The 19,928-nt window shown below is 36.1% G+C and overlaps 1 protein-coding gene across 1 annotated transcript in view; it reads left to right on the plus strand.

The window, feature by feature from the left end:
• The window catches only part of AKAP6 (A-kinase anchoring protein 6), a 385,542-nt gene that overhangs the window by 323,976 nt on the left and 41,638 nt on the right, over positions 1–19,928 (plus strand). Inside the window, exon 11 of the mRNA XM_068991494.1 lies at positions 14,036–14,251. Coding sequence (XP_068847595.1) covers positions 14,036–14,251 — 216 coding nt within the window. The remainder of the gene's footprint in view (positions 1–14,035; positions 14,252–19,928) is intronic.

Genomic DNA, 19,928 nt, shown 5'->3' on the forward strand with positions numbered 1-19,928 from the left:
TTCTTTTGGCATTTGTGGTGGTAAAGGTGAAGTCTAATTTTTGTGGCCACATAGTAACTTCGTTTTTCGCTTGTATGTGATAAAGTGTTTATCTCTTCTTCTGAGAGCTTGGTGAGTCCTACTTGATTTTGAAAAATTAAATTTCTGCTTTAGATCAGGAAAGTTTTCCTACTATTTGATTATCATTGTTTCTTTATATGTTTGGTGGTTTCACTTGTGGCTCAGCTGGTAAAGAATCTGCCTGCAATGTGGGAAACCTGGGTTTGATCTCTGGATTGGGAAGATCCCTGAAGAAGGGAAAGGCTTACCCTCTCCAGTATTCTGGCCTAGAGAATTCAGTCCATGGGGTCGTAAAGAGTCAGACACTCACTTTCACTTTGGTGGTTTAGTCACTAAGTCGTGTCCAGCTCTTGGTGACCCCGTAGACCGTAGCCCATCAGGCTCCTCTGTCCATGGGATATACCAAACAAGAATACTGGAATGGGTTGCCATTTCCTTCTCCAGGGGATCTTCCTGACCCAGGGATTGAACCCAGGTCTCTTGCATCATAGGCAGATTCTTTACCAACTGAGCCACCAGGGAAGATCTATATGTTTAGTTCCCTCCTTTTTGATGTCCTGTTCTGTATATACTGGTGAGCCTACCCTGACACATCATAAACCTAGAGTCAAGAGTTTATGTTAAACAGTTATGTTGTACATTGTGGGTCTGGATAAATGTATAATGACATGTCCATCAACATCCTGAGTAATTTCTCTGCCTTAAAAATCCTCTATATTCTGCCTATTCATTCCTCATCCCCCATTTCCCACCCCAACCTCAGGAAACCCTTGGTCTTTTCATTCCTCATACTTTTGCCTTTTCCAAAATATCATAGTTCTATCATAGTATGTAGCCCTTTCAGATTAGTGTTTGTCACTTAATGATATGCATTAAAGATTTCTCCATATCTTTTCATGGCTTAATAAGTCATTTCTTTTTGGCACTGATTAAGATTCTATTGTCTGGAGGTACTGCAGTTTATTAATTAATTCATCTACTAAATTACATCTTGGTTGTTTCCAAATTTCTGTAGTTATAAATAAAGCTGGTATAAATATCCATGTGCAGTTTATTGTGGGAATAGAACTTTTCAGCTCCTTTGGGGTAACTACCAAGGAGTGTGATTGCTGGATCATCTGGTAAGAGTGTAATCATATGGTAATCATATGGTAGTAAGTTTTGTAAGAAACTCCTAAAATGTCTCGCAAAGTGTTGGTACCATTTTGCATTCATACCAGCAATGAATGAGAGCTCCTGTTTCTCCATAATCTTATCAGCATTTGGTGTTATGTATTCCAAATTTGGGGCATTCTAATAGGTGTGTGATGATATTTCATTGTTTTAAGTGTATAAACTTGTTAAGAGTAGGAACTTTTAAAACAATTTTTATTGAAATGATTTACAATGCTACTCTAGTTTTGGGTATACAACAAAGGGATTCAGTTGTAGATAGATAGTTTCTCTTATAGTTTATTATGAAATACTGAGTATCATTCCCTGGGCCATACAGTGAATTCTCATTGGTTATGTATTTTATATATAGTAGTCTGTATCTGTTAATCCCAAACTCCTAATTTATACCTCCCCCTTTGGTAGCTATAAGATTGTTTTCTGTCTGTGAGTCTATTTCTGTTTAGTAAATAAGTTCATTTTTATCATTTTTATAGATTCTACATATAAGTGATATCATATGATATTTGTCTTTCTCTGTCTGGCTTTCTTCACTTAGTATGATAATTTCTAGGTCCATCCAGGAGTAGGAACTATCTTCAAGTTTTTGTTTTTTTACATGCCCTTCACAGTAATACAGACATTGCTTTAGGGTTGCTAGATACTAAAGAAGTACTTAGCAGATTGTAGAATTTCATCACAAGATGGTATTTGAGGTCATTTGGCTAGCTCAACCTCTGGTAAATTAAATAGTTCACCCAAGACCACACAACCAGAGCCAGATGGCAGCCCATATCTCCTAAATCCTAATCCAGGCCATAGTCCAATAATACCAAGTCGATGATTTTATGAGTCATCACTGATGCCTTTGTAATTTTCACATCTTAATTATTCATCTATAAAATAGGGTAAACCCATCTCATTCGATGAATAGAAATTAAAAATGATCATCACAACAATCACTGTGATTGACAGGAAATGTAGAAACACTAATACTATGAAGCACTGTTTTAAACAGTATTACAAATAAGTATGACAACAAACTAAGGCTCTTCTGGCATTGGAACTCAGAGACTAACCATCTTGACCTGCAACGTCTTCTCACTTCCAGGGCCCTATTCGCAGGAGTTCAACTCAGTATGGAGTTTGCTATCATTTTTCCCCTTGTGTTTGTGTTTTACCTCCATATGAGGAGCTTAAGGAGCCTTACACGCATTAACTCATTAATCCTCCCCAAACCTCTCTAAGATAGAGTGGAGGCATAAATCATTATTCCTATCTGGCAAAAAGATGGCCTAACATCTCTTTTAATTTTCCTGACACTCCAAATTATTGATTAAATCCTTACTTATACCCTATACATTTTAAATATAATATTTTCTTCCCCAAGGATTTTTTTCTCTCTTTTTCAGCTTAATGTCATCAAGGTAAGTAAAACCACGTAGACAGGTCTGATGTTAGAAGCTCATTTGAGATGCACAGGATAATAGGCTCCTCCTATTATCCTATGCTGGCTCCTCCTTGTCCTATGCTCTCCTCATTTTCTAAAAAATGCCCCTCTTTGTTGCTGCTCAGTCATGACAGGAGAAATGTCCTTTAGAGCCTGGAGAGATGTCTGAAAACCAATTCACTTCTTTATCTGTCAGCCAAGACTACCAGCAAGAGAACCAATGGATCCATTCAACTATAATATAAACTCTGGTAGAACAGACTTCACAGTTTTACAAAAGCAACACTGGCAGTTAAATTTACAGTCTTGTGTACTTTGCTTAGGCATGTGGTTCTCACTATGAAAATATTTGGAGTTAGACTTTGAAGATGTTAGAACATGACAGAGACATGAGGAAAATCTTGAGACCAAGTAAGGATGATTTGTGCAAATGATTGCAACAACCCACTTGTCCAATTAAAGCCATTGCCCACAGTGCAGGCCAGTAAAGAGGAAAATGAGTAAGAATGATACAGACTAAATGAAACTAATATTCTATCATCCCTAAAAGTTAATCAGCAAAGATGAGAGTCCTCTTGCAACTGAATTGAGATATTCAATGTTTTATTATTTTTTAAAGGACTACCATATGAAACTTCCTGTCTCGGAACAAAGTTATATAATAATCAGATACTAGAAGATGGTAAACACTAAAGAATCATTGCATTTTAGAGATAGGGTATTGAGGGCACATAAAAGTTCTATCGTTTACTCAAGATCACATAACTAGTTATTGTATGAGAAGACTGTAAGTTGTTTCTTTTCCCCCTCAATCCAAGTTGCCTCTCAAACGTCCCACGAAAACACATTTATGCTTAGATCACTTGTGTTCTGCGTTGCTGACAGATGAAGGAGATTAATGAGAAAACTATCCCCCAATGTATTTAATCTTGTTTGGGGGAGCAAGCAAGAGAAGGATGTGGTGTCTTTTCTCAGAAAAAGAAAACATATTCTTCTAAAAGGAAAATTAGCTTTGTTCAAGAAACTGCTCTCAAAAATTTCTCCTGGATCTCTGCTTTGTTTGAGCTATGGGAGTGTTTAAAGAATGAAGTTCTTATTACATTTCCTTCCCATAAGGTTGTGGAATATTGCTTTGAGCTAAGTAATCATTATAGCAATTTACCAGTTGGCTAATATTTAGTCAGCATCTCTCTACTACTTCATATAACAGTTGAAGAGTGTTTTGCCATTATATATTAGTTAAACTTCTAAACGACCCTGGGAGTGTGGTTAGTATTACTGCACATCTGGGAATACTGAAAGCCGGTGAAAAAGGAGTCGAGTTGCCCTGGGCTTCCTCCACAAACGCAAAGGAAAGAGCTAAGAAGCAAATTCCCAATGGTCCAAGCCCACAGGAAAGCATCCTATTTATTTTAGGTGCTATGAAAATAAAATCAGAAATATGAAGTTTATAGAGCTAGCTATACCTCGGCCTCTTCCAGGTCAGGAAGGTATAAAATGAAAAAACAGAAAGGTCTTTCTAATGTTGACTTTTGTCCCTAGTATCATTTTCCACTTTTTTAGTGGTGTTATTCCCCATAGCCTAACTTTCTTCCTGCACTCTTGTTGGGTCCCTAGAGTTCTCGAATTCATTTACTTCCCATCTGTAGGATTCTTGAATAGCAGTCATACTTCCCTAAAATACCAGTTCCTAGCTGTTATACTTCAAGTAACACTAAGTTTTGTGATGAGTTCCAGGAGTGGCTTCATAGGAAATACAAGTAAGTTAGCCAGAGATAAGTCTGAAAAAAATAGGATTTGGTGGAGAAGACGGGTGAGGAATAGTCAACTGTGTATGGGTAAGAGCATTAGAAAAGCATCACACAGCAGAGTTGACTGATTTGTGAAATTAATTAGTCCAGTAATCTGTCTTCTCTATGATCCACACTATCCCTGGGAATTCCGTATGTGTCATCTTTGCTCCTGTGCTCTCTGGCTTTCCTTCTGAATGGTGCTTCATTCTCCAGGTGTGGTTTTTTTTAATGATAATTCTTCTTTTACCTGAACTCACAGATGAGTTCAGATAGTTGGGATCCATAAATAACCCAAGAAGAAAATCACCTTCATCTGTTCTCCAGAATTATTTTAAAATACTTCCCATAGAATCAGTAAGAGATAAAAAGCACAGTGGGCATTGTAAAAAGATTTCAAAATATAATAATGTAAAAATAAACGGCAATTAATGCCTTATCTACTTATGAAAAGAGTGACTGTAGGATTTTCAGAAAAGGTATTTATAGTATAATGGCTAAGTTGCATTTATATCCAGCACCCCTTCCCTCTTATTGCTAGAAGTTACCTTTCTATAATTGCAACTAGTTTAGCATCTTAACAATAACAGACATGTTTTTAGGAGATTATTGCCAAAAGTGCATTCTTTATTCCAGAGGGACTCTGTAATAGATACCAGCATTTCAGTAATGACACAAGCAATCCGTAAGCTATTACAGTTTTCTTTAGAGTAACTTAATCTTCATATTGTGCTATATGTCTAGAATTTTAATAGTATTTTTAATTTAAAAAAGTAAGTATATAACATATTAATAATTACATGTGAATATGAACTAAGCACATGACCACTGAGCTTGATTCTTAAAAACAAACATATTTAAAAGTACTTAACACAGTTTAGGGTAAGTCACAAAGAAATTAAAGAAAGCCACACAGGGCTAGCAATAGCTTTCATGGAATAATAGAGTCTTCTTTTTTAGAATGCTTATTAAGTTTGGTCCACAGTTAAAAAGTAGCTGAGAGAAATAGAAATACTCCTTTCCAAATAGAATTAATATTTTTTAAACACATGAAGGTATAAAACATTAAAACATAAATATTAGTGTGTGAAAAGAATGGTTTTTCCTTCGATGACACTATTCATCAAAGGGTGTCTAAGAATTTTTAGTAGTAATAGTCATGGTGGCCCTTAATGATTCATCTTGATTGGTGAGGATTCTAGATTATAAGAACAAGATCTTTTTCTAGGTCAAAGGTCAGGCTAATTAGGCCATGGCGTAAAGATGGCATTTCACTTATCTGAAGCCTAGATGAACAGAGGGGAGATGGTTTTTCTTACAAATGAAAGTGTTCACTGAAAATACTTTGATTTTAAATGACTAAAAGAAATCATTTAGCATTAGAATCTAGACTTATACTGTCATGTGCAATTTTAAAACTATTTTGGCACACATCCCAGACCCTCTTCAAGAAGCTGATAGAGATGTGCTTGGTGAATCAATTCAGGGGGCTTTAATGCTATTTTAAAAATCTAGCTTTTACATTAAATAAACCAGTTTGTTATTTTGCAAGAAGTTCTAATCTACTTAAAACTGTCATTCTCTGTTTCTGACTTGCAATTAGATGGTATTTCCAAAATGTCAGACCTAGATTCTGCTTCTACTGTCATCATAATAAAATGTGACAGCCAAGATATTATATCAATACCTTTTCCATAATTAGCAATAAGGACCCAGCCAAGGGTTAACTAGAAAAGTTTCACAAATGTTTTTCTACAAATGGTCCTGAAGGCAGTATTATGCTTTTAAAATCTGCTAATGTAGCAAAGATGCATGACAACCAGGAGACAAATCTATGAGTAAAACTGTTTGGAGAGAATAGTTTTGTAGTGTATGATGTATGGTATGTAAATGAGCTTATTAGGACTCTCATCTATTTTATTATTGGTGACCAATTTAATAGAGGCATTTAAAAAACAATATTTCTGCCTGACTCCTAGAAATGAAGAAGATACATTGATATAATTGAGAGCAAATGATTGCATGTCGTGCCATTTAATCATGTCATTTTTCAATTGCTATTTTTTGCACTTCACTGCATGCTTATAGAATATTTAGCTTCAATATAGATCAAGTCCCAGAGTTTGTGACTGAGCTGAGTTCCTGTATTGGCTGATGTCTTTTAAGTTCGAAATCAGTTAAAATATGAAGATGTCTTTGTCCATATTTTCTTTAAATATTCAAGTCATCATTCATACCTCACTTGGGGTGTTTTTTTTCTGTTTTGAAAAATTACTCCTTTACAATTCTAGGTTGGAAATTCTTATTTGCAGCATACATTATACAGTAGGTATAGTTAAGCACATAATTGTCTCAAGAATGGAGCTGTCAGGATCAAAATATCTCCTGACCCCTTGCTGGAAACTTTGCTAATCGTTTGCCTAATGAATGTTTCTCACTTTTGTTAAATCTCTTCTTTATTATTTATATAATTTACATCTTTTTCTCAGAAAAGAGATTAGCTCCCACTGTCTGCTAAAATATGAGGTTCTTGAGGGCAGAACGTTTTGACTATGTTTTGTTCACTGATGTATCTCAACCACTGAGAACAGTGCCCATTATAATATGTGTTTATTAAATATTTGTTCAATGAATTAATTTGTATTTTTCCACCTCTGCTATTTAACTTCCCTGGGCTTAAGAATTGTATAGTTTACTGATTCTTACTGTATTTGCAGGATTAGGAATGGGAATAAGATAAACCCCTGACAGGTATATGAACCAAGATGTTGGTCCTCTCATCGGCAGTAAGTTTATGGCTGCAACCACTTCTAATTAGGACTCAGGGGCAGAGATGGTCTGAAAATGTCAAAATTTTACAAGCTTCTTCAGCTCTCTTATGAAAGGCAGTGTGGCATAGTTTCATGGATTGGCTCTTGATTTAGACTGCATGGGTTAAAATCATTTGCTACTTTTTAACTATGTCATCACTGGTCAGATACTTAACCTCTTCGTGTCTCCATCATCTCATTTATAAAATAGGTAGATGACAGTAATGTATGTCTCAGACCCTCTTCAAGAAGCCGATATCATTCATGTGATCTCAGAGTGCTATTTTGAGAATTAAATGAGTTGATACATATGAAATACCTAAGAAAATGCATAGCATACGGAAATATACGAAAGATTTGTCATTAGTATTGGAAATTAGTGAAAAATAACTAAGAAAATACTACTAAGAGGAGAAACCTAGCAACTATCTACTTTAGCTGGTAATGATCTTTCTCATCTTCAAAGCCAGTGCCCATAATTTAGTATGTATATCAACTCTATGTTACTTTTGGGTCACAGCCTCACTGTTCACAAGGTACATTTACCTCACTTACCTCATTTAAAAACCTACAATATCTTGATGGGTTAGGTCTTATCAAAAACCTTTGTGTTGCATTAATATCTCTTATTGTGAGTAGCCAAGAGTCTTCTCTTTACAGCCAGTTTACGAGCCCTTAAGATCAGGTACCACATCATATTATTGGCCTCTTATCCACCAGTACCAATCCTGTAATGAAAAGTATGGTGTTTGACATATGACACCCAATAAATGTTTACTTCTACAAGAAGTATCATTCATGTGATCTTTCCCAACTTGCCTCCAAATGATGATTCCAAACCAACAAGCCAAAAGCATCTTTTGGAGAATCATAGAGGTACCATCGGAGAAGGCATTGGCACCCCACTCCAGTACTCTTGCCTGGAAAATCCCATGGACGGAGGAGCCTGGTAGGCTACAGTCCATGGGGTTGCGAAGAGTTGGACATGACTGAGCGACTTCATTTTCACTTTTCACTTTTACGCATTGGAGAAGGAAATGGCAACCCACTCCAGTGGTCTTGCCTGGAGAATCCCAGGGACAGGGGAGCCTGGTGGGCTGCTGTCTCTGGGATCGCACAGAGTTGGACACGACTCAAGCGACTTAGCAGCAGCAGCAGCAGCAGAGGTACCATCATAGCCTCTCATTTTTCGCATCTGCTGTACATTCTTCCCATACGTTGGCTATATAGGCATTAACATTATGATGCCTTGTACCTGCCAAACAGGCATCAAGGTTTTTATTACTATGTAAACTCTCTCAGAACAAAGCTTCTATTTAATTTAGCTCAATGCCAAACATGTTAGTCATTAGTTGGTAAATTACTTACTTGACAAAAATAACCAAAAGGTATAAAATCCCAAAATATAGTATTCAAACAATTAGCATTCTTAATTATATTAAAATTCTGGAGATTATCAAGCAAATATGAATAATATAAAGTTATCACTGCCTGAAAAGATATATTCATTGATTGATTCATTAATTTTTTTAGCCATTCCATAACAATTTAAAAAATAATTGATTTATTATTTCAGTTAATAAAACTACACCAACATCATGTTTGGCTCCATAATATGAGTAGTTTCAGCTATCAAAGAAACTCATAGAGCAGGTCAGGAGAGGAGAAAATCCCCAGATAAACCAAAACACCCCTTTGTACCACCATTAGTGGATTGAAAATCATATTGCAAGTTTGTAAGTGTAAAACAAATACCATCAATCTGTCGACAGCGCTCTTGTAGCATGTCCAAGAAGATATGTTTAAAGGATTGGTGAACTGTAAAGGAAAAAACAACTTAGGAATTTTGATTTTTGCTTATGTGCTTCTCAACTTTGATAGCAAATCCACTTTTAAAGTAACATGAAGAAACTGAGTGGAAATGTAAAATAAGCAAATAAAGTAGGTCATTAGAGACTTAAAAGTATCAAACTATATTCCAACAATAAGATTCTGAAGTGATACTAAGACAATGACCTCCATACTAACAAAGGTAGCTCTTTAGGAAAAAAATGACTAAAGGTTACCAAATAATAATGATAACTAAATATAAAGGCGTTTGGAATCTTTTTCTCTTAGACATTTTGATTATTCTCCTTCTTTATATTTATATTCTCTTTCCCACTTCTTCCCTTTCTACTTTTCTGAGAAGGCAATATGATTATGCTTAGGAACCAACATGATCTCATTGGATATCAAGGACAATGCTTCAAACCTGGCGATAATGAAAAATCTTCCAAATTTTTCTTTTTTGTAAATTAAAATGGTAAACTTTAAAGTATAGTTGATTTACAATATTGCATTAATCTGCTGTATAGCAAAGTGATTCAGTTATATATTTATGTGTATATATATATATATATATACATATATATACATCTTTTTAAAATATTATTTTCCATTATGGTTTAACATAGGATACTGAATATAGTTCTCTGTGCTATGTAGTAGAACTGTTGTTTATCCATTCCATGTATAATAACTTAAATCTGCTAACCATAACCTCCCCCTCCATCCCTCCCCTACCCACTCCCCTTGGCAGCCACCAATCTGTTCCCTATGTCTATGAGTCTGTTTCATAGATAGGTTCATTTATATCATATTTTAGATTCCACATATCAGTGAAATAAATATTTCACTTATCTATAAGTGAAATAGATGAATAATTATATTTGTCTTTCTCTTTCTGACTTATGTCACTTAGTATGATAATCTCTGGTTGTGTCCATGTTACTGCAAAGGGCATTATTTCATTATTTTTTATGACTGAATAATATTCCACTGTAGATATGTACCACATCATTTTGTCCATTCATCTGTCAATGGACATTTAGATTGTTTCCATGTCTTGACTATTGTGAGTAGAACCTAGGGCTTCTCTGGTGGCTCAGTAGTAAAGAATCCACTTACAATGCAGAACAGGAGATGTGAGTTCAATCCCTGGATCAGGAAGATCCCCTAGGGAAGGGAATGGCAACCCACTCCCATATCCTTGCCTGGAGAATCCCATCAACAGGAGACTGGCGAGCTACCCTCCATAGGATTGCAAAGAGTTGGACACGACTGAAGTGACTTAGCACGCATGCATGCATGAACCTAGGGAGGCATGTGCCCTTTTGGATTAGAGTTTGTCTGCATATGTGCCCAGGAGTGGTATTTTTGGATCATATGTTAATTCTATTTTTAGGTTTTTGGTGAACTTCCACACTGTTTTCCACAGTTCCTGCACCAGTTTACATTCCCACCAACAATGTAGGAGGGTTCCCTTTTCTCCATATCTTCTCCAGAATTTATTTTTAACTTTTTATACTGGATTATAAATATAATTGATTAACAGTGTTGTGTTAGTTTCAGGTGTACAGCAAAAAGACTTCCAGACTTAGAGAACAAACTCATGGTTACGAGGAAAGAAAGGTGGGAGGAAGGGATAGTTAAGGAGTTTGGGACTGACATGTATGTACAAACTGTGATATTTAGAATGGATAACCAACATGGGCTTACTATATAACCCAGGGAACTTTGTTCAATATTATGTAACAACCTAAATGGGAGAAAGTTTGAAGAATAATAGATACACGTGTATGTGTAACAAAACCTTCCAGATTTTTCCGTTCTTTACTTCCTTTTCCAGGGGCTCCATTCTCTCTTTTCTCCAACATGCCTGGTACTCCCAGTGTCCCAGACTACTTGCTACTGGACCTTCTGTCCTTGTAACCTCAACTACCCGACTTGGACAGTCTGGCTCACATTGTTTCCCTGATTTCATGGCTCCTCTGATAGCAACCTGCACAAACTTCTGTTAGCACTTACCTCTCTGTATCATTCTTGGTACCATACTTATCTGTTTAGTCCATTTCCAGTAGACTTTCGGTTCTTGAGAGTGGGGACAGTAACCTGCTCTTTTTTTGATGCCTCCATGCCTGAAATAATGCCTAGCAGATGCAAGGTACAATACACATTTGAGGAGGTCTGGAGGCAGGGATGAGTTCATCTTGTTTCTGAGACTTACTTAGATAGCTTAGCTTGGGTTTCAGTTTAAAAGTGCTTTTCTCTAAAAATGTAAGCCAAAGATAGTTATAATAATCATTTTGTTCCTATGTAGTTATATTTAACATTTCTCTATACATAGCTTATCATAGAAATAATGTGAACTCTACTGATACTAAGAAACATTGCCAGCAAATGCACTGATTTTATTTAGTATGTGTTTGTGATTATAAATAAATATATATATTTTAATGGTTGACATGGAAACACATTTGTGTAAAAAGAATGTAATTTTATCAATTATATCTCTTAGATGTAAAAAATTACTGAAAAATATGTTTCCATGTAAAATTCTCAGTGTTCCTCTCTCTCCTCTTTAAAGTAGTGTTATTTCTGAAGTATGCATACAGGATAAATTATTAATCTAGAATATACACTGAGTTCTTTGGATATTTAAATTTTTAAATTTGCACAATTATGGAGACATAAAAATCTGATATTAAGTGTCAACAATTTTTAAGAACACCTAACACATGGTTTAAAACCCATCAACTGACTGGGGTTCAGATGTGGAGTGAGGATCATCTGGATACTTAAATACTGGATACATTCTAGATTCATATTAAAAGTTACGGCTAATCAGCTTTGTGAAAATTTCCCCTAGCCACCTCACATGTCTGTTTCAGAACTCTGAAAACACCTGTGAGATGAATAAAGCCTGTTTGGGCTGCTTTGTAAATATCACCTAATGCGGCTGTGCTGACTAACACCACACATACCTTTATTGCCATCCCTGGCAAATTCTCATTCAGCTAAGAAACATCAGGACTCTTTGTTGGCTGTAGAAATGCAGTTATTATTTTAGGCAACTTAAAAGAGAATTTTGCAAGATCCAGTTTGGCAGCATAGAACATCTCTTTTGATTTTCTAGCCCCCGCCCTTTTTTTTTTAACAAATTAATGACAAGCACAAACAAAAAGTAAAATCTTCTATATATATATTCATAGAACTCTTTTGAAGCAGTCCCAGTTGGCTATATTATTATGTCATCTTGAAGTGTTGAACTTTGGGCGAAAAATTGACAGATATTCAGTGGACTTAATAGTTTGACTTGCTCAACGGTTGTTCTAGAGCAAGAGAGCAAATTGAAGGGTATGTGTGTATGTGTGAGAGAGAGAAGTTGAAATAGAGCGAAGGAGAGAAAGCAGGTAAAAGAGAAAGTCAGCAGAATTGGAGGAGGAGATGGAAACAATGCCTGTTGCTTTGGTAGACTCTTTAAGTTTTATGTTTGATTGTGTAGGAGTTTCTCTCCATTCAGCATTGAGCTAATGAATAGTGTCAGTAAAGAAATTTGTCAGACCTGGTGGTTCTATCAGCAGTTATATAAGGAAAATAGTAATGAAACCTAGGAAAATAAATAAGGCTAAGTTCAAGAAACATAACTGAAAATGCTGTACTGGTATAAATTGGATAATAAAATTCCTGGTCATATTTTGCTATAAATAGAGGTGTGGGAATTTGTCATTCTCCTTATTTAAAATTCAGAAATATTAAAGGTACAGGGTTCTCTCATTACAGATATAATAGAATTCCAGCTATTACTGAGTTAGGGTCGTTTAAATGGCTATAGCATGTATTATATCAATAAATGGAACATCTGTATGAAACGTCCACCTGCTGATCTACTACCACTCTGTGCACATTTCAGTGAACCGCACTTAATCATTTTAAGACTTCTTCTAATGAAGCCTTATCTAGATTAACATTTTAAGCACAAATACTTTCAGGCATTAAAACTCTAGCACTAAATTAAATTGCATTGTCTTGTTTACCCTTGTTGATTAATAAGCAATCTGTTAACTGCTAGAACAGTCCAATTGTAGCAGTAGAGGGAGATTAGTAATTCAGTGATGTTTGTGGATATAATCATCATTTCTCCTGAAGGCTTTGAATTAGAATATCGCTTACACACTATCCGTAGGCAAAGAAAAGATACAATATTTTAAGACATGTTTGCCCACTATTTTGCTTGAATCATTCAGCTTAGGGTCACTGCAGTAATACAAATGCTTCTGGGGGCAAAATGTTATTTTGATGCATGCATATCCTTCTTAAATAGTGTGAATGTCTATTAAGAGAAACACAGCAACTAACAAATAATGCAATAACCATCCTGTATCCTAATTTCTGTTTTCAAAACATTATTGCTTTGTTAATCAAGTTTTGGAAGAGAAATGTTGCTTACCATATTTTTTCAAGTACTAGCTGTTATATATCAGTTTTTTTGCAATCTTATTTAACTTATTTCCAGTCTGTAGAAAAGTAAACTTTTAGCTGCAGAGAATCTAGGAGAAAATTTGGAAATATCTCATTTATTTTGGAGGACTTTTCTTTCTTTTGTGTTTTCTGTGACCTTGAAGCAAAGCATGGCAATCTGTTTGGCATTCATATGACCTAAATGATTTATTTCATCAAGGTAATCACCTAGGTATCAAAGACGGACCCAACATTTTAGATGTAGAAATAAGTTTAAAAAGAGGAGGAGAGGAGGAGAAGAATGAGATGAAGCAAAAATCACTTAGGTAGAAGATATGCAATCCAAAAGTAACTCCAGAGGCCTTATTGTCCCATTTATTCGTGGTTGAGTATATCCCTACAATTTAAAATTATGGTGAAAGAGGATGTTGTATGTTTAAGGGAACTCTGTCCTGTAAATGCTCATGGAGCGGTCCCTCTTTGCATTGCAGTCCCTCTGTCGTGAAATCAAGCAGCGACGTCGCGGAGTGGCCTCCATCCTGCGTTTATGCCAACATCTTCTGGATGACCGGGAGACCTGCAACCTGAACGCAGACCACCAGCCCATGCAGCTGATCATTGTGAATCTTGAAAGAAGGTGGGAAGCCATTGTCATGCAAGCCGTCCAGTGGCAAACACGGCTGCAAAAGAAGATGGGAAAGGAATCTGTGAGTGATAGTTTCTTTTTTAAATCATGATGCTCTCTCATTTTTCTCAGAAAAACATTCTTTCAGGACTTGGAAAATATGTTCCTCTTAACAGTGGTTTTGCTAACTAAAGGAATAGTTATCTCCAACCTCTAAAAGAAACTCCATTTATCATAACACAGAAATTCATTTGCCTACTAGTAAGATGAATTTTAGTCTCATTGTCTTTTAGAGAAATCATATGGAGACTTCACTTAACTTTACCAAACTAAGCCATAAATTCTTTCAATCATTCCTTCACCAACAACATTGCTAATCATACAATACACCATGAAGGTTTTGCTAGGAGACAGCTTACCACTCTCAGAGCTTACAGAGCTGTGTGTATGCTCTACAGACAAGGCAGTGAAGTAAAGTATGCCACTTGCCTTTTCTTTCCATGATAGGAATTCACACTGTCCATGTGTAAAACAGTCTCCATTGTTCCTGCTTAGAGCTCCTTCAAATAGAGATGCGTTGCTGAGAACTAGCAAGTTGCCTCTGAGAGTTTTAATGCAGTGCTCAAGGCAGAGGTGTGGACTGCTTTTAGAATTTTCCAAATTGACTGTAAACTCAGGCTATTGCTAGATGAAGAAAAAATATATAACTAGAGTTGTTTTATTATAATATAGAATACACACTTATCCAGAAAACCTTCATATCCTTAAGGGAAAGGATTTATAGATGAAAAGATTGCATTCCCCAAAGGACCTTGAAGTTAGTGTCTGTTAGTTCAAGGCCTAATTCTCATGTTTGACTTACATAAGTGAAATACACAGATACATACATATATAGATACAATGGAAATTTTTTCTTGTGTATTTATATCATCAGTTCTATGTTTTCAGAGTCCAAGATTCAAAATTGAAAAATAAAATATTGCCACTGAATCCAATGTTGCCACTGAAAAACAGTCTTCTCCTATGAATTCTAATTTTAACAAAGCCTTAATATTTGCTATCTGATGTGTTTGTCATTGGGAACTGGGAACAAGAGGGTCAGTGAATCAGTAAGCCTTCTCACTCTTTTTGCAACTGTAGTTACGTTGAGTCTAGGGGATGATTTTATCATTAATAGTTCACTTCAATTGTTTTGTGCTGAAGTTGCTAAATTTCTTAAGACATCCAGGTTATTACTAGCAATCAGATTCTATATAATTGGATGTCTTTTCTTAAAATGACCTGTCTGTTGTGAAGCTATTTAGTTAGAGTTCTTTCTTTTCTTTCTTCCTTTTTTTGTAAAAGAGGTTATTTTTTATCTATAGTTTGAAACATCTAAGCATAGTAGTGACCATAATAAAGTTTACATAAAAACCAATTGCCCCTGGAGAGCTCTAACATTAGAAATATTCAGGCTGCTTTGGAGGAGACAGAACTGTTTCTTTGGAGATTTTCTTGAAATCATATGATCAGGGATGCAGGAGTGGACCTCTGCAGACTAGCTATGGACATTTTTTTCCTACTTCTGTGGTATAGGTAAGCTTTAGCTTTGAAATATTGGCTGCTTTTTAGAGGCTCAACCTACTACAGAGAGGTAGATAAACATTACAGGTGGACCAAATCTCCCCTTTTCTGTAGGTTGAATGCTGGATGTGTAGGTTTTCTGGAATCCTGAGGTAGCAAATAAGGTCCTCTGTGCTAAACAAGTGGACAGTCCCTCGAGAAAGGGAGAGAAGAGTAGCAAGCGGCACTAATGTCAACAAGGCAGTGAATACCATGTACCTCAAAATGTTGGAACTATTTCTGACTTCTTTCTGATCTCTGTTGGTTGGGTAAAGAGTCCAGGTTGCTTTGTTGAGCAAACAAGTATTTCACCCACGTGGAGGCTGCCTTTGAAGAGACTCAGAAGCCTCTAAGTGGTCTGTTTCTTTTTCATCCTGTGTCGCTGCACCTCTGCCATCCTCTACTGTGCACAGGAACGTTCAGTGCTGTATTTCCAGGGTCTGGGACTACCCGCGTATAGTAGATTTTAATAGACATTTGCTAAATAAATGAACACACTCTTCTATTTCATAATTTTCTTTCACTCTGGCATTTGGTCTAGAGTTACTATATTAAGTCTCAGTGTTCTTATTCTCAAAAAAATGGCTTTGAGTATGATGTTCCTATTTGAGTGTTTCACTTTCATGAGATCACCAAGCAGATGACTTTTAACCTTTGTTCTTGAAGGTAGGGTCAGTTTTTCCAGGTTCTAAGATATAATATGAAGTCCCCCGTGGTATTCTCTTTTCTTCAAGTTATTTCTGAAGGAAATTCTCTGTGAGGTATTGAATGAAGTCATTCTGAAAGTGCAGGCTAGGTTCTGGCACTTAGAATTAGAGGCTCTGACTCTGTCTCTGTATTGTAGAATTTTCTTAATCAGTCACTTTGGAAATAGCTTGTATAAGAGATGTCACCTAATCGTCTGTGCAGTACTCCTCATTTTTCATGTCACTTCTATTTGTGTGATAATTTAGTTACTGTTGATCTTCTCCACTAGTCTGAAGAAAACAGCCACATTTCAGTTTCTCCTCACCTTTACATTCCTAAAAACCCCACATAGCGTATAGGACTTAACAGGTGCTCTAGAATTTGTTAAACAAATGAATTTTCTCTAAGTGATACTCAATAATAATCAGTGTTAGAGATTGATAGGTAAGCAAGACCTCTTCCTTTTCCAGAAAATATGTAGTTAGTGCAAATATACAAAGAACAATAATGCTAGGTCTCTTGAGAGAATTACTGGCTTCAAGTTTAGAGTTAATATTGACAAAATATGGAAAATCTTTCCTTAATATTCAGAAAAATTCAGATAAAAGTAAAAATGTCAATTAAGTAAGCTTCTCTAATTCTCCTAACTAGGTAAACAGTTCTCTCTCTCTTTTTAACTGGAAGAAAGCAAGAGATCTTTTATTAAATTCTGGGAGTTAAAACAGACAAAACTCAAAAGTATCTTTCTCACTTATCATCAAGATGTGAAATAACATGATTATTTGACCAACTCTACTTTGTTCTTTCTACATTCAAGCTCTTTTCACAGACTTACTTTGGATTATTTTGTGTTACTTATAAAAATAATCTCCGTGTATACTTTTTATACTGTAATACTAATTTTCATTTAAATCATATGTTTTTATTTATCATCTCCTCCTTTTTTTCTTTATGAACTAAAGAAGCTTGAATTTTGTTGCTTTGACTTCTTTATATGATTAAGGCTTTACATTTTGGTCAACAGTACCATCTGCCTGTATTACCTTAGAGTATCCCATTTTCCAAAATATTCTTCTGAATTTGTGATGTATTTATTATAGAGGACTAAGATTTTTATTATTTGAACAGTTTGAAATTCACTCTCTACAACAGATACAAATTAAAATATATGAGACAATCCATGAAAACAATACAAATCCATATCAGTATAAATCTACTCAGAATAATCTATAATAATTTACAAATCCAGTCAGAATAATCTCTAGCAAGGGGAAGATAACTCCTTCAGTTCAGTCACTCAGTCGTGTCTGACTCTTTGCAACCCCATGGATTACAGCATGCCAGGTTTCCCTGTACAATATCAACTCCCAGAGCTTACTCAAGACAGGTCCATCAAGTCAGTGATGCCATCCAACCATCTCATCCTCTGTTGTCCCCTTCTCCTCTGCCTTCAATCTTTTCCAGCATCAGGGTCTTTTCCAATGAGTCAGTTCTTTGCATCAGGTGAACAAAGTATTGGGGTTTCAGCTTTAACATCAGTCCTTCCAATGAATATTCAGGACTGATTTCCTTTAGGATGGACTGGTTAGATCTCCTTGCAGTCCAAGGAACTCTCAAGAGTCTTCTCCAACACCACAGTTCAAAAGCATCAGTTCTTCAGTGCTCAGCTTTCATTATAGTCCAACTCTCACATCCATACATGACTACTGGAAAAACCATACCTTTGACTAAAGGAACCTTTGTTGGCAAAGTAATGTCTCTGCTTTTTAGTATGCTATCTAGGTTAGTCATAACTTTTCTTCCAAGGAGCAAGAGTCCTTTAATTTCATGGCTGCAATCACCATCTGCAGTGATTTTGGAGCCCACCAAAATAAAGTCTGTCACTGTTTCCATTGTTTCCCTATCTATTTGGCATGAAGTGATGCTGTAAGAGCAATATTGCCTAGGAACCTGGAATGTTAGGTCCATGAATTGAGACAAATTGGAAGTGGTCTAACAGGAGATGGGAAGAGTGAACATTGACATTTTAGGAATCAGCAAACTAAAATAGACTGGAATGGGTGAATTTAACTCAGACGACCATTATGTCTACTACTGTGGGCAAGAATCCCTTAGAAGAAATGGAGTAGCCATCATAGTCAACAAAAAAGTCCGGAATACAGTACTTGGATGCAATCTCAAAAATGACAGAATGATCTCTGTTCATTTCCAAGGCAAACCATTCAGTATGACAGTAATCCAAGTCTATGCCCTGACCAGTTATGCTGAAGAAGCTGGCTTTGAATGGTTCTATGAAGACTACAAGACCTTCTAGAACCAACACCCAAAAAAGACGTCCTTTTCATTATAGGGGACTGGAATGCAAAAGTAGGAAGTCATAGGAGGAGTAGGAGTAATAGGCGAATTTGGCCTTGGAGTACAGAAGGCAAGGCAAAGGCTAATAGAGTTTTGCCAAGAGAACGCACTGGTCATAGCAAACACCCTCTTCCAACAACACAAGAGAAGACTCTACACATGGACATCACCAGATAGTCAACACCAAAATCAGATTGATTATATTCTTTGCAGCCAAAGATGGAGAAGCTCTATACAGTAAGCAAAAACAAGACTGGGAGCTGACTGTGGCTCAGATCATGAACTTATTGCTAAATTCAGATTTAAACTGAAGAAAGTAGGTAAAACCACTAGACCATTCAGGTATGACCTAAATCAAATCCTTTATGATTTTTTTCCTTAAAAAAATTTTTTTTAATTTTTTATATTTTTAAACTTATTTATTTTAATTGGAGGCTAATTACTTTACAATATTGTAGTGGTTTTTGCCATACATTGACATGAATCAGCCATGGGTGTACATGTGTTCCCCATCTTGAACCCCCCTCCCATTTCCCTCCCCATCCCATCCCACAGGGTCATCCCAGCGCACCAGCCCTGAGCACCCTGTCTCATGCATCGAACCTGGACTGGCAAATCCCTTATGATTATATGGTAATCCCTTATGATTATATGGAAATTGATTAAAGTGATTAGATCTGATAGAATGCCTGAAGAACTATGGACAGAGGTTTGTGATACTGTACAGGAGGCAGGGATCAAGACCATCTCCAAGAAAAATAAATGCAAAAAGGCAAAATGGCTGTCTGAGTAAGCCTTACAAATAGCTGTGAATAGAGGAGAAGTGAAAGACAAAGGAGAAAAGGAAAGATATAGCCATTTGAATGAGAGTTCCAAAGAATAGCAAGGAGAGAGATAAGAAAGCCTTCTTCAGTGATCAGTGCAAAGAAATAGAAGAAAACAATAGAATGGAAAAGTCTGGAGATAGCTTCAAGAAAATTAGAGATACCAAGGGAACATTTCGTGCAAAGATGGACACAATAATGGTCCAAATTTGTATGGACCTAACAGAAGCAGAAGATATTGAGGTGGCAAGAATACACAGAAGAACTATACAAAAAGATCTTCATGGCCCA

The sequence above is a fragment of the Capricornis sumatraensis genome, chromosome 19, assembly GCF_032405125.1.
Source record: "Capricornis sumatraensis isolate serow.1 chromosome 19, serow.2, whole genome shotgun sequence".
Taxonomy (NCBI): domain Eukaryota; kingdom Metazoa; phylum Chordata; class Mammalia; order Artiodactyla; family Bovidae; genus Capricornis; species Capricornis sumatraensis.